At 36.9% G+C, this 15,321-nt stretch overlaps 1 protein-coding gene across 1 annotated transcript in view; it reads right to left on the minus strand.

The window, feature by feature from the left end:
- The window catches only part of OTOG (otogelin), a 92,189-nt gene that overhangs the window by 3,046 nt on the left and 73,822 nt on the right, over positions 1-15,321 (minus strand). The window contains exons 38-51 of the mRNA XM_026793191.2: positions 14,714-14,934; positions 13,712-13,850; positions 12,620-12,814; positions 11,560-11,772; positions 10,643-10,747; positions 10,181-10,291; positions 8,860-8,961; positions 8,312-8,410; positions 7,934-7,974; positions 7,337-7,412; positions 6,676-6,854; positions 5,785-5,889; positions 5,255-5,374; positions 4,377-4,422 (exon numbers count right to left, since the gene is read on the minus strand). Of these exons, the coding sequence (XP_026648992.2) occupies positions 4,377-4,422; positions 5,255-5,374; positions 5,785-5,889; positions 6,676-6,854; positions 7,337-7,412; positions 7,934-7,974; positions 8,312-8,410; positions 8,860-8,961; positions 10,181-10,291; positions 10,643-10,747; positions 11,560-11,772; positions 12,620-12,814; positions 13,712-13,850; positions 14,714-14,934 (1,752 nt within the window). The remainder of the gene's footprint in view (positions 1-4,376; positions 4,423-5,254; positions 5,375-5,784; positions 5,890-6,675; positions 6,855-7,336; positions 7,413-7,933; positions 7,975-8,311; positions 8,411-8,859; positions 8,962-10,180; positions 10,292-10,642; positions 10,748-11,559; positions 11,773-12,619; positions 12,815-13,711; positions 13,851-14,713; positions 14,935-15,321) is intronic.

A 15,321-nucleotide genomic window follows, 5' to 3' on the forward strand; every position in this document is an offset into this window, starting at 1 on the left:
TCACTCATTAAAGTATCTCTTTTTATTTTTAATAACAACTATAAAAGGTTTATTCTTCGCTCAGAAGCCTTTTATGAGTAAGTCTACTGTTTTCAAAAAAATCTTGTAAAATTGATCAAACTCTCTGTGAGAAGACGGTAATTATTCTAACATGTTAATGCTAACAAATGGTATCATTATCAAAAGATACATTTGTTAATAAATTAAAGTGTATGTTCTGTGAAATAAATACTACAAACTTTAATAGCAGCACTTGCATTCCAGTGGTGTAAACAAAATTTAAAATAAATAAATAAAAGAACCTACAACAGAACTTGATGAAGAATAGGGCTTTGGGGAGGTTTACATTTCTGTATGTTTTCATTAAAACAAAGAACACCAGTGAAAAAATGAAACTTTTATTTTCATTAACATTTCCACTTTTTTTTTTTTTTACAAGGCACATGGATCAAATAAAATAGATCACAAGAAATCATTAAATTAAATGAGGAGTTCAATTTAATTTCACAAGGGAATGCCACACATTGGAAGCATAACAAAGATGTTTGGTGCAAAGTTCAGTTGCAAGAGAACAAGAAGAGCAGTATCTTCTGAGGATGATCCACTCTGTGCTGATAAACCCCATCAGGCTGCAGATCTGTAAGAGAACCAAGAGCCCATTCCTTTAGAAGAGTTTCCACTGTTTCACACCAGGTTTTACACACCATGATGCAGCCCCCAATGACTTCCCCCTTACAGAACTGCATTTTCTTTGAGCCAAGAAATCCAAATATGTTGACAAAAGGGAAATACTGCTAGCTCCAGAAAAGCAAGGGCAATAAAGGATTCACTGCTTTGAACAGTACCCAGTCTTGAACTGTGACACAATTTATTTACATCTTCATGTACAATGTCCAGTTCCATGCTCTAATCCCTGCCAAACGAGTAATACTGCTTCTTAGATAAACAGATTTTAAATGTTGTCTATTTGGAGGTTTTTATTGAGATTTTTTTGGTTGTTTGGGGGTTTTCTTGCCTTTTTTCAAAATTATATAAGCCTGATATTCTTTCTAGACATAGCAGAGTTTTCTACAACACGACAGAAAGGAGAATAATAAATCTTCTTGGAAACAAATAAAAACCTACAGACAAATGTCTGGCTACTGCTTGACTGTCACTGAATTATGTTTGCTTGGGGGAAAAGTAAATTGAGAAATGAAGGAAAAAATAAATTGTTTTTAAAAAAACCCCAACTCACCGTTATTTCATGTTTTTCACAGTTCTTTTCATGGTTCTTTCTTCTTTTACATTATACATGGTGTGTAGGGTGGAGAATTCAGTGCAGCTGTGACTATGACTTCATCCAGGCTATGGTGAAATTACATTGTATCTCATACAAAATAAATATATAATGTATTTCCATGCATGCATTCTAATATCCATTGCCTTTTTAATGGGCTTTACAACAAATATACATTACATGAAGAACCTTACAAAACACGGGAGCATTTTAAATGTGTCATAATAGAATGAGATTCTTTTGCACCATCTGTATGGTTGAAAATCCTTGCTTGGTTTTTGTGTTGACTCATAACACTGTGGTCATTTATTGTGACAGCAATATGAAAGAGAAATACAGATTTTGATTCAGTAGTCCTGGAGTCAGAAGTGTAGTTAGATGTAGGATGTATCCCTCAGTGGTGTACAAAATTACAGTCAACATAATCTCTCTTCCAGAAATTTAAAGGGTTGTTTTCACAAAATAAATGCCAAAACAAGCATGTTACAATTCAAAGAATTAACATGCTTTATGAAAAAGAACAAAGATAATCTCCAATTTTCATGGACTAAGCACAGGCTTGCTGTTTTCAGTACATTGACCTAACTATGGACGGGAAAACAATTACTTGCTTCTACTGTACACAGCACTGGAAGCAAAACCATATGACACATCATCTGCAAAAATGTGGCTGACATAAGAAGCTTTAACAAGCAAAGCAATTAGTCTCTATGTTCTAGTGCACTGTAAACACGATGGAATTAGTTTACCCTTTTAAACACAGCAATTTTACACATGCAGCAAGCTAAAGACTATGCAAGTGCTCACTACCAACAGTACATTGTTGGCTGACAACAATGCACCGCCCACACAGTGCAAAGTGAGAAACAACCAAAAAAACCAAAATGGAGCCACTCTGAGCAACCATGAGCAGCTGTGCTACACTGCAGCTTTGGCAATAATTGGGTGACAAGAGGTCTGGCGCTCCTATCAGGGAGTACATTGTTGGAAATCAACAATGATGCTGTTTGGGTTGGTCCTACTTATTTCAGGAAAAGGTACCTGTGTGACAGCCAGCATAGGCTGTGGGAGTGACTGGGCTAACAGGGAATGGGAGGAGCACTGACACTGAAGAACCTGGTGAGAATATTACACATTGAACAAAGCACGTGTTACAAAGGGTTTCTGGTAGTATGAAAACATTTGGGAGTTACTAGATTTTGGAAAACAGAATTCAATTTTAAGATGCTTGTATATTTCAGGATCACAGAATGGCTGAGGCTGGAAGAGACCTCTGGAGGTCACCTGGCCCTGCTTCCCTGCTCAGGCAGGGATGTACCAGCAGCTGAGTACCACATCCAGGCATTGCTTCTTTGTTAACCTCATGTGCAAACCAGGAAGGATCTGGTCTACCTTGGTAAAACCAAGCCAATCCGGTATCCTGAGTCCTGCATGTCCTTTGGGGCTACAACAGAAATAGAGTAATTTCCTCTCTAGTTTTTGATGGAGCTCCTGGCTCTTCATTTTCAAGATTAATTAAAACTGAAATTGAAAATCACAATTGTTTCTAATGGCAAAGTACCTCAAAAGAAAACAAAACATTGATAATCCTTCTCAAAAAACACCTCCTACAATTACAACTGGCTGACAGCTCTCATGGCAGTTTGCTTGGACTCAGAATGAGCTACATGATTCACAGAGGTTCTGTGCTGTGCACAAACAGGTGTGAAATCAAAACTCTAGGAATATACTTGTAAATGCATCTCAGAAGTCACTGGATTCTTCAAAGGTTTAATTTAACCTTGTGAGGCATGTCCCAGGCTAATTTACTTTTGTCTTTAACAATTAAGGAGCATGGCTATAATCTTACTCTAAGCATAGCAGCAAGATCTTCTGCCCTGTTGAAAAGCAGCTTAATGCATGTTTAACTGTCATACTAATTTGTTGAGAAGCTGGTTTATTTGGCTGCTAGGGCATTGAAAGGCAATTTACGATAATCAAAACCTGATCTCAGAGTGCCTATGGAGAATTTGCCAAAGAACCAGGCAGGACAAGTGCTTGAAACTTAGGTCCACCACAGGGGAAAACTTGGATATTATCATGCCTCTATGGCAGGAGCAGAGAAAAAAAATCCTAGATTAATCTTGTACAGTTTCCATAATTTTTTTCCCACAAAATGTAATGCAAGGCAGTAGCACCAAAAGGTACCTCCCAGCTGGGAGCACATAACCCACTGCAGGAAGCGTGCACACGGTACCATGTCAGGTAGTCACAGCTGTGCAACCTCCATCCCACCCAGCAGGAAATAATGCACTTTCTCCAGTTCTCTTCCCTGTCTGGAATAGGTCACTATTCCAGCCATTTATGAAAATTAACTCAGTGTTTTCGCATTTTTAAATATTATTCAACTGCCCAGTATTAAAGAAGTCAATAGTATCAAACTTCAGCCTAAGGCCTTCATGAGATCAACCAAAATGTTTCAGCTATGTAACAATGTGTTAAGAAAGAAAATTGTTTCTATTTTCTTGATTTCTATTAAGACATAATATCTTTCAAACTTAAATTTCCATTCTGGTTTTTTCCCCTCAGACAATCTTTATTAGCTCTCACAAATAATCAAGAAGGGGAGAATTTTTAAATTGTAGAATATTATAAAAGATACTGCCTGAAGGTTTTTTAAACTGTCTATTAATTACTATACTCATTAGTTGCAAAATTAACTTACAAACCACATAGATCAATCTCCATTTTCACAAAATATGAAGATATTAATGTAGATGAAGCACTGTTTTAAGGTGCCTTTTAAAATACAGTACTTTTTGTTTTACCTAATGCAGTACCTAAAATTTTGAGTTTTACACAAGAGCTACAAAATTGTTGAGGTAGCAATTTCAGTGACCTGACCAGCTACAATCACTATCAGTGGAGTAAATGTTTCCATATTAAAGTGTTTCCTTTTTATTTAACTCCACTCCACATGTGTTAGTTACATAAGTATACCTGGGAAAAGCACAGGCTTTGGGATGTGAATCAAGCTTTTATACGGGAAATTATTCACTTTATTTATAAGGTAAGAGATCAGAGACTTGTGAGGCAGCAGTTGTCAATAATCACTTACATGTTTTGCAGCATCCTTCTAAGAATGGCACAACATAGCCTCCAACCTGACCAAGAGAGAAAATAAAGAGGAAAAACTTTATTTTTTTCAAGAATTCATTCCCATGTAGCTGCACTATTAGAAATATCTCTCAGATAAAGGTCTGCATCATTGTTCAGGCAAATGCAAGACTCGGGTGAATGGATGAAGGTTTGGCTACATAGGTGAGATCTCTGAGGAGCCAACAACTGCTATTTGTGAGGAAGAACTGCAGGCACTCAGTTCCTGCAGGACTTCTCCCTGCTTGTGTAACGTCATCCACCAAGCAGAATATCTTTCTATCCACATGTAAATGTAAAACTACAGAGAGCAGTAAGAGAATTCTCCTTGCCTCCATTCCCTGGCACTTAGAGTAATCTTATTTTGCATATTCAAATAAAATTTTTGCTCTTGCTCTAAAACTAGTTCATAAAACTTTACGTGCCGCTGTAGATGCTCCTGATTTTCAGACAATCTTGCCTTTTTTCCATGTTTTTGATCGTTATGCTGAGTCACATTGCTATACATTGAAAATGTTAGAAAGAGGAGGTTCAGCCCACAAAAACATCCAAGTTCAGACAGTTGTATGAAGACTAGTTTGATATTACAAACCCCAATTAAAATAAATATTCTAAGAATCAGAAGAGCTGTGTCCAGCTCTGTAACTCAGCAGCCTGGTGGTACAGTAGTCTGATGTGTGGCCATCCCTTTCACCTTTAAATGTCTAGCAAAATATACAGGCACTACAAGAATTAATAATTTCTCCCTTCTTGAGGAAAAAAGCATCCTTTGTCAGAGCAAAATCTTTTCATGCAAACATAAATCACAGCTAGAATGCAAACAGTGATTTGGACACTGACCTTGACACATTCAGTTTCATTAAAGGGTGGGCACCCAACTGGAGAGGACACCAGAACTGGTCCTGCTGCTGTGTTGGTGCATTCATATCTGATGCAGCTTGAAATCCAAACAGCGCCAGGCTGTCAAACATTTTAAAACAGAAAATTTACTCAGCAAAAACAGTATTTTAAGTATTAATTTAAAAATTTCATTGAACGAGATCTTGCTTGAATCAACAGTAATACAGCAAAAAACAATTTAAATGCATATTCTGTTTAAATACTGCATTTGAAAGTCCTATAAAAATACATAATGTTAAGCAGGTTCTAAAATAGTCAAGCTGATGGTAATTCTCTCATTTGTACCAGAATCCTTTAATTTTTTTGACAGTTATATGGTTGACTTATCAAGAAATTAATATTGCTTACATGCAAAACTATTCCTAGTATTTGGCCAAATAAAGCTCTTTTCTGCACATTTTTTATGTACAATATTTTGTGATTTTTGCTTACTTCTAAATATTTTGAAGGAATAAAATATGCAAACTCACCTTAAAACTGGTAACTGTGCCATTGCTGAAAGTGTGGAGACAAGACAAGTTCTTGCAGCTACCACAGCAAGTTGTCAAATCTTTTGGAGGCTGATAGACTTGGTTCTGCCAAAATCAAATTGATTACTCCTTGTATAAAATCATCTTGCAGCTAAATGTTTTATGACTGTAATAGACAGATTTTTTTCAGGTATCTGATTCTAGGGATATTTTCAAAATAACTTTCAAAACCACATGGCTTACATTGGCACTGCACACCCATGAGGCTTTTATAAAATACATTTAATCTTAATTGAAGTAAAAGGAGTGGAGCTCAAAATCTGAGAGAATTAACTGGTCTTTCTACCATTTTCAAATATGACAGCTTACTTCAAGAACCACTGAAATTGTAACTTTTTACACATTAGCCATTAAGTAGTTATAAAATCAGAAAAAAATCAGTATAGTATTCCCATGGTAAAGTATTATATCTTGTAAAAAGACAATGTAACATTTGCTTATTTTATAAAGCTGTTTTCACTGCATTTAGAATTCTTCCTCTATTCATAATTATTCTCTTTCTGATTCTTATTCAGCTAATGTCTGCCAGGAACTTGTACCAGTTTGCACAAAATGCAGCTGAAGCTCTGCAGGGATGCAAGGAGGCAGCATGCCATTAATCCAAGGATGCATTCTTTATCTACTTTAACTTGTGTAAGATTTATGCAGCAGAGAAAACAGTGGAGGGAGGGAGACTTTTCAAACTTCCATCAGAACTGTTGTAGCACATCATTAGAGGGAGATACCCTAATTAATCTTTCCAACTTGCTCTCATCTGCTCAACAAAACCCATCACAAAGTAATTCAGGCCAATGGACACAATACACTGGTTTAAATGTCTGAATTCCTTACAGCTTTGCAGTTGACAGCACAGTCTATGGAAGATGTGTTTATTTTGTAGTATTTAGTGGAGGGATCAACCACATTTGTACAATAGGAAATATGGCAAATGCCATCTGCACTGTGCTCCACGATCCTCTGCCCAGGAAGCAGCACTCCTCTCTCACCACTCAGGCAAACTTTGTCTCTCACTGCAAGAAAACACAAACAGCATTCTCAGGATATTCAGCTGGGCATCAAAACTCCACTGAAAACATTCCAAATGGTGAAACAGGAATGGAAAAAGCTACCCTACCTTTTTTAGACATTTTCAAACAAATCATTAATAGTAAACTAATGTTTCACTGCAGTTTCACCAAATCTTTTCAAATATAGCCATGCATGAAAACTAAATATATAATATTTTATTTGCTGCATCCAAGTGACAGTGCCAGCTTCTTCAACTGTTTTATTTTGCAAGACTACTTCATGATAAGAAATGTACCTGACAAATGTCTATTTATCCCCACTAATTACAGAGGACACAGAGGAAAATTAACACTATTTGTGAATTAAGTAAATTAATCCTGTCCTCTTCAGTGCCACATTCAAAGTGAATGCCTGATTTTTAATTCCTAATTTCCCTTAGCACTTGAAAAGCTATTTCTTTGAATTAAATTATTTTCTGACTTACCACATTTGTACTTCACACAGTTACAGACATTTTCTGTACTATTCTGAAACAGTTCGTCTATCTGAAGTTTCTGCCCCTACGGGTATAAAAACAAACAAAAAAAATTACATGAAACAACAGTAGGTGTTCTTATTTGTATGATCTTCTTTTAAACAACTATCATGCAGAATTTGGGTAGCAGTATCTCTTGAAGGTTCTGCCTAGTCAGCAGCCTGAGTGCACGATGTATGTTAACGTATTCACCATAACAAATAATATTAACTGTGATGCTTGAAAGGATTCAGTTCAACCCTTTAAACCAAAAATTCTATCCTGACTTAGCTATTTTGTGTGCATGAAAACAGTCCTACTCTACTAATATACTGGGGCAGAATATGATAATAAAAAGCTCTGGAAATATCAAGGCTGTAGAGTACTGCAAAGTGTTTAGACTTAGGTGGCTTCTTAAAACTGTATGTATCTTGCTCTAAAGATTTTTTTTAAAAAGAGGTGATGCTGTGCCATTTCATATTTCATGGATAAAACTATTATTCAGACACTGATAAAGAGATTTATTAAGAAATTATTAAAAGAATAGTGACAAGATAAATTCCATACCAGTTTGCACTGTGGTTTGGGGATTGTTTCACACGCACATTCTGAAACAAAATGCATCAGAAACAGTAGGTAAGCAATTTATATGCCATTTGCTTACAACAGAGACTAGAAATTTCAGATATAAAAGTCAGCAAATCCAATACAGTAACTCTTACACCACTTTCAAGGTGATAAATAACCCACTTTGGACAGACAAATTCTACAGGATGCAAGAAAAGCAAAACAGGCAGATTAGGAAGTTCTGCAGCATGAAGTGACTTTTCTGCATCGTTTGTTTGTGAGCAGCTCACAATGGTGTAGCTGGCTGAAACCAAGGGGCCAGAGCTGCTGCCACCTCTCATTGTGTAAGGCAGCTTTGGTGAAAATCAGTGATTTTACCACATGTCCGGAAGGGGCAGCACTTCTCCGGGCTCCACACCTCCACCAGGGACATGCCCAGCATGCACCTGAACTCAGGACAACGATGGATTTCACAGACTGAAATCAAAGGAAAGCAAGAACAATAAACACAATGTCATCACTTGCAGATGAGTGGAAATACTAATCAAGATATAGTAAATTACTTACAATAAATACATTTGGATAACATCTTTCACTGATAACAGTATGGAGTACAAAATACTCTAGACAAGCATTTAAATAATTTTAAACATCCAGAATTTGAAGTTTGAAACTACTCACATGTAGCTTCAGGCCTCAAATTCTAGAATCTTAAAATTATTAAAATCTGGATATTTTATGATACAGATATCAGAAAATGCTTTACACACATGAAGTTTTAAAAATAAAGATTATTAGTTCAGGACTACAGATGATAGCTTGCTTATACTTGTATCTCTAATCCACCACTTTGACAGTGAACATCCACACCACAAAATTTCCCATGTTCTCTGTTATTTAAAATACTAAAATCAGGTCAAACTTACTGCATTGGTACGTAGGGCAACACCTGCCAGTAGTGTTGCCATCCACAATGAGAACTTCTCCTTCCTGACATTTGGGAATTTGATCCGAGCAAGCCCCGCATGCTGGAGAAAACAAGTATTTAAACAATTATTTAAATCTAAAACATTGGAAGAAATTTTACTACTGCCTAGAAGATTTGCTATAAGCTTGTCCCAGACTCATATAAAAAAGAGCAGAGGTGCTCTGCATTCACTGCTTATAGACCCTATCCAAAAGGCTAATTTTCAGAGCAGCTTGCCCCTCTTTCCTTTGTTTCCTGCTATAAAGAATTAATATATTTTTTTGTGAGCAAACATGATTTTCCCTCCTTCCCCTGTTATGGAAAATTTTCCTAGGTCTTCTCTCCTGCTGTTGTTTTTTCCAGGAATCTTCAATCCTCAATAAACTCCATCCCCCATGATCCCAGTGTTATCCTCCCACTTGAACACACAACAACCACAACAGGAAACTTTTCAATATGTACACTACAAAGACTCATTTTATAAAAAAGGACTCAAAAAGGGACTCTGCAGACAGTGAGAGGAATCAAATGCTGGCCATTGTTAAAATACAATCTGATTACTATAAATAACAGAATTGTAATTCACATTTCCTATTAACACTCTAATTTTTGCATGTGGAAGGTGCTTCCCTTCCCAGATATCCATTTGAAAATAAAATTAACTCAACAGCACCTCATTAACAGATTATTATCAAAAAGAAAGCAACCGCATGGTAAGATTGGAGCTCATATAGTAATGGCAAAAGTGCAATTTTGAATTAAGTCATGAAAAGCTAAACTCTAAAAGAATAAATAATAATAAATAAATAATAATAAATAAATAATAATAAATATGCATAATACTCTAATATGGGATATTTGTCATCAATTAAGATGGGCCATAGCTGAGACAGCAGGATACAGGGAATAAAAGCCTATTTAACTTCAGTTTTCTTTCAGATAAAATATTTGTGTATCTCGTTCACACTGCATATGGACAATCTCAAAAGCCCTGAATTCTTTCATCCACCACAAGTCCTTTACTTGACCAAGGAATACTATCCAGTTGCACAAAGCCATTCTGTGACTCTTAATGGTTGTTAGCACTTTTAGAAAATTAATTTAATTAATTTTAGGTTGTTGGCATATTTTAGAACATTAATGTCAATTTTTTAATCACTTTCAAGCCTTACTATGTTGGGACACCTAAAATACAAGGAGTCTTAATTGGCAAGATAATAATAGACATAATTGCATATGCAAAACCACACTCATAATCTCAACCAGTCAGGCTACCGTACCACATATATAGGAAATGCAGCAGGTATTCTCCACCCGAGCAGCAATTAGTGTTTGATCATGCTGACAGCTTGGCATCTGCTCCAATGGCTCACATTTTTCTGGATCACATTCTGAAAAAAGGGCAAAGGATATATTCCCTCAGATGAAGCTCAGCATTCCTCCTGTGTAATGCTATATCCCAAGGAAAGGCAGTGTGGAGTACAGAGGTGCTACAAGCTGCTTTAGAAAAGCTTTCACCTGGTATCCCAAGATCTTGCCTGATCATTTAACACAAGATTGCATCACATCTGCTCAAACTGAGGCACAGACCAACCCTGAGCACAAAATTGACAAAAGTGAATTTTGTAAATGGCCATTCCAACAATGGTACCTACACTACCCTTATCCTTCTGAGTCCATCTATTTAGTTTACTGAATGTCTTTTACAGAGTGCCCTTCTTTACCTTTCAAAAGAAACCTACCACAAACGTAGCTGGGACAACAGGATTCTTCACTGTAGTAGGCGACCAACTTCTCCAAGCTGCTGCACTCAGGGATTAGGAGTTCACAGAGACTCTGATTACAAACTGTCACATAAAGGGAAAAAAAGAGAACAAGCACCTTCTAAACTATGCATTTAGAGGTTGGGTGGAGCAGTGGCAAGCAGTATTTGCAGTTAGAACCCCAAAATTCCAAATTATAGGCATATCAAAAACATAGTGAAGCAAGAAAAAACTCCCATGAGACAGGATTCAGAAGTGTTCAACATTTGAGCACTCTCCATGGAGGCAACTTCAAACTAGAGCTAAGTCCTTGTGAGAATTAAAAATCCAAACCTCCTCTGGAAAACTCACGGCAACACCATACCAGGTGGTCAAAACATGAAAATTGCTTTCAGTTTCTTTTTGAAACTTTCTAAGCTAAGCAAGAATTAAGTGGAAAATAAAAAAGATCTTTTATAAATTTTTACTGCTCACTTTATAAATCAGATAAACAATCACTGATTTGTTTTTCCTCAGAATTATCCAGATCATTTGTTTGTATTTGGATATTAAAAATAAAACAGTAATCTCTAAATTTGATGGAAACACAATTCATATTCAAATAAACACAGTGCTATTTCCGTCCTCCTATCCTCTTGCTCTACCTCAAAACCTACTGGATATTGAGCCAAACAGCTTCTACAGTTTTCTACATAATCTGTAAATTCAAACCAAAGCAATTTCCATTTTCTTTGAAAGTAACATGTGTAACAGGAGAGCAAACCTCAGAGAAAGGACATCTGCTTATTCCAGTGGGCAGTATTCACAACCATGAAGGAACACTCACTACAGATCTTCTGAGGACAGCATGTCTGATCATCAGGAACAAGCAAGGACAACCATGAAGGAACACTCACTACAGATCTTCTGAGGACAGCATGTCTGATCATCAGGAACAAGCAAGGCCACTTCTGCAAATCGCTGACACTCTGAACTGTGGGTCTCTGAGCAGCTGTGCTCCACTGGGATTATGGTCTCACTGTCAACACATTTTTGCATACAGCATCCACTCAAAGAAGTTCTCCAGATCTCACCCACAGCATGAGGGGCTCCTGAGCTGTCTGTACAAGCTAGACCAGGACAACAGAAAACAGAGTTTTTAAAATTCCTCTTAAATTCCAATTTTGAGCACCATCATTGTGGATTGGATCTATGAAGCATAAAGATTCCAGAGTTTTAAAGGCTTGATTATGTCCATCACCCCACAAAAAACTGAATGAGGAGACAGTCTGTGACTGAGTTTATACAGGAAAGCAAGACACTGAACACCTTCCAGAAGATCCAGACCTCAATTTGCTTCATGCCTCCACTGCAAGGCCAGTCACTTAAAATCCCAATCCAATCCTTCATTTTTAAAGTAATGATCTGAAAAGAAGTTACTTTAGTATTTCACAAATGTGAAAACTATTATTAATGTACAGTCTGATTTATCATAAACTGATTCTTTATGGTTCATGTTGTTAGGGAGAAGAATTGGTCTATTATTTGGTGTGGTGAGGCAGAATTGCAGTGAAAATAAACACAAATGCTGGCAGGATACACAAGTTATTATTGAAAATGTGTAATTAACTGCTGCATGTCATTTGAATGGATATTAAAAGGTTGGACTCCTGGCAAAGGGCTTGGCTGAAAAGGAGGCCAAGACTAACATGCTTACAATGATTGAATACATAAACTCAAGAAAAGATTTTAAAGAGCATCCTCCAGAGAGAAAGTGAGGAAAATTGTGCATCACAAGGACAACCCCTGCTTCCTCACCTACACAGTTAATGTTTACTGGGTATCTAGAATCCTCAAGTGAATGACATATTCAGAACTCACACAACACCAAACCACCAGAACTCAACTTGTGAATAATGAAGTGTCTGACCACCAACTTGCAGAGATAATAAAGAAGAAAATCACATCCAAATATACCACATTTTTCTTCAGGAATACAGACAGCAGTATGAGTCCTGTGAAGGAGGGTCCCTGCAGCACAGACACAGCCTTCTGTCAGCACTGAGCAGGAGTCTGAGCCCAGAGGAGCCACATCCTTATTCTCACAGCTCTCTGGAACCTCACAGGCAGCTATGCAAGGATGGTAGGAGAAGTTTTCAGAGCAGGGGAAGGCTGGGAAGGAAATAAATAAATAAATCAGACATTGTTCAAGTTGTAATCCCACGAGGCAACACTAAGAAAACACATTATTGTCCTCCTGTCAACTTTCTGTGTTTGCCAACTGAGTTGGATGTACCAGCCTGAAGCACCAACACAGAGCACTTACCTACATAACAAATTAAAATATAAGGAATCTGAACAAATTAAAACATAAGGAATCTGCAAGCACTTCTCTTCTTGTAACAACATTTTCATCAAGCTTCAGTTTGCATTTTGGCAGCAGATTTACAAACCATGCAACAGTGTTGACACAAAATAATTCAAACTTCAAAAACATTTTCAAATACTACACAGATCAATCATAGAGTGTGCTGAAGGAGTAATCTAAATGATTTGCCAAAGAAAAGGCATCACTCTGGTATAAAAATAAGTGTGAAGGGTCCCTTCAGGATGGATAGAATACAAATTTACAGCTATATTTTGTAATAGCTCCTTTTAATAGTTATTGCTAATAAAATCCATACAAACTCAAGAAATTTCAAAAAAATTGGCTCAAAACTACAGACCTCCTTATGTTATCACTGAAGGGGGCTTTTCCTAGGTGATCATGGACAGCATAAGGAGATGTTGTGATCCAGCTACAGATCCCATTTGGCCTTACATTTTAGTGTTGCCGTGGGAGAATTCTGCTGCCAGGATGCACTAAGATCTCAGGTTTTACCCCTTACACTCCATCTAATCTCAAAGGTGTTTCATTTCCCTAATCCCATCTGCAAAGGCACAGCTTTCTACAGCAGCATCAAAGTACTTGAAGCTTCAAGAAGTATTGGTATCTTCAACTTATAACAACTCTTAAATTAGGCAAATTTTATCTAAAACCAAAGGTGGGCACACATGCAGAATACTCACGGCAGTAATCAGAGCTCCTCCAATCTATGCAAATATTGAATTTGTTGCACATTGCCACATAGGCAGCTAGTGAAACACATGGATTTTGAATGTACTCAGTGTCTCGAGCCCATATATCACAGAATTGCTCAGGTGGAATCTAACAAAAGCAAAAAAACAGAGATGGCACCTTCATAGAGGCTATGCTAGGTAGGAAAGCCTGACCTTTAAAAATATCCACTACAAAGAAGGCAAGAGTTCCTGGCTCATGGTAAGCCTTCATTAGTGTACAAAGATAATCCACGAGTATTTAAAAGTAAAACTTCCTGAACACTGACATGATTATACACCTTAGTTTCATCTCTTATAAGTGCCAAGGTAAGAAGAAGTAATACAGTTCTTCTAGTACAAGGCACTATTACTTGGTTCCTTCTTACGTTTACATATTTACCTATTTTTGGTCTCCTCTTCATCAAAATTAGCTGTATATAAAAGGTCAAATGGCAAACGTACTCATATGTCCACACAAATAATTTATTTGCACACCAGGAGTTTGTTATTTGCTGTAGGCTTGATTTCAAGGGTCTGTTCTGCCCTCTCACATCTCCAAGCTGGAACTCTGTCTCTAGAGCCTTTGAGAATGCAGGTTCTCAGATTACCTATTGCAATTCTGGACTTGTTAAATTACTGAAGACTTAAGGATTAATTAAATCCTAAAACTATTTCATGTTTTTCTACATCCCTCTGATACAGTTGAATTACCTGTGACTGATTTATGAATTATGTGGTATGTCAAAACTAACAGAGGTGAAATACTGAAAATTGTTTATTGCAACTCTCCTATCAAGCTGCCATTCTCTTCAATTACTTTTACCTTGCAACTGTAAGCACACACTAAAATATACATCTCATTCAACAGATACGGTTACATGTAGCTTCACATTAGTGAAATTACCGAGTATACAAAAATTAAATCCGAACTGCAGCTCTCTCAAAACGTAAGCTTTGAAATAGTTAACATACATAAGGGTGACAGCTGCTGAAGGTCTGGTTCAACACCATTCTTAAGCACTCTGAGCAGTCCATGACTGAGCAATTAGTTTCCTGATGCCTGTCTTCTCCAACATACTTTAACGTGTCTGGCACTTGCCAGCTGTCTATAAAAGTCGAGGGTGAACTGCTTTGGCTTAAAACTGTCCTGTTGGGAAGCATCAAGTCATTTTCCAAGCTTCTATCACAAAACCCTATGAATTACCAGAAGAGGGAAAAAAAAAAAAAAAAGCAGGTTAACATGTGTGAAATATGTTTGAAGTGGTATATTCAAGAAAGTAAACATCATTTCAAAATCTTATACTACGTGACAGTATCACAATCTACAGTAGTTTTAAAAAGTCTTCATTAGGATCAAAATACACAAAATTCAGAAAAATGAAGGAAAGCAAAAGTAAAGATGCATCTCTGAATGGAAATCTACTGCATATCAAAGAGCTGCTCAGAGTCCAGCAAAGAAACTGGAACTTTGCTCCTAAGCTGCACAAACACTAAACAAAAATGCATTTTAAAAAAGGTTGCAAAGCACCTCCATGTATAGCGACAAGTTAAAACTGTAAATGTTTTCAGAAAAGGGAACA

Source organism: Zonotrichia albicollis, chromosome 6 (genome assembly GCF_047830755.1).
Source record: "Zonotrichia albicollis isolate bZonAlb1 chromosome 6, bZonAlb1.hap1, whole genome shotgun sequence".
Taxonomy (NCBI): domain Eukaryota; kingdom Metazoa; phylum Chordata; class Aves; order Passeriformes; family Passerellidae; genus Zonotrichia; species Zonotrichia albicollis.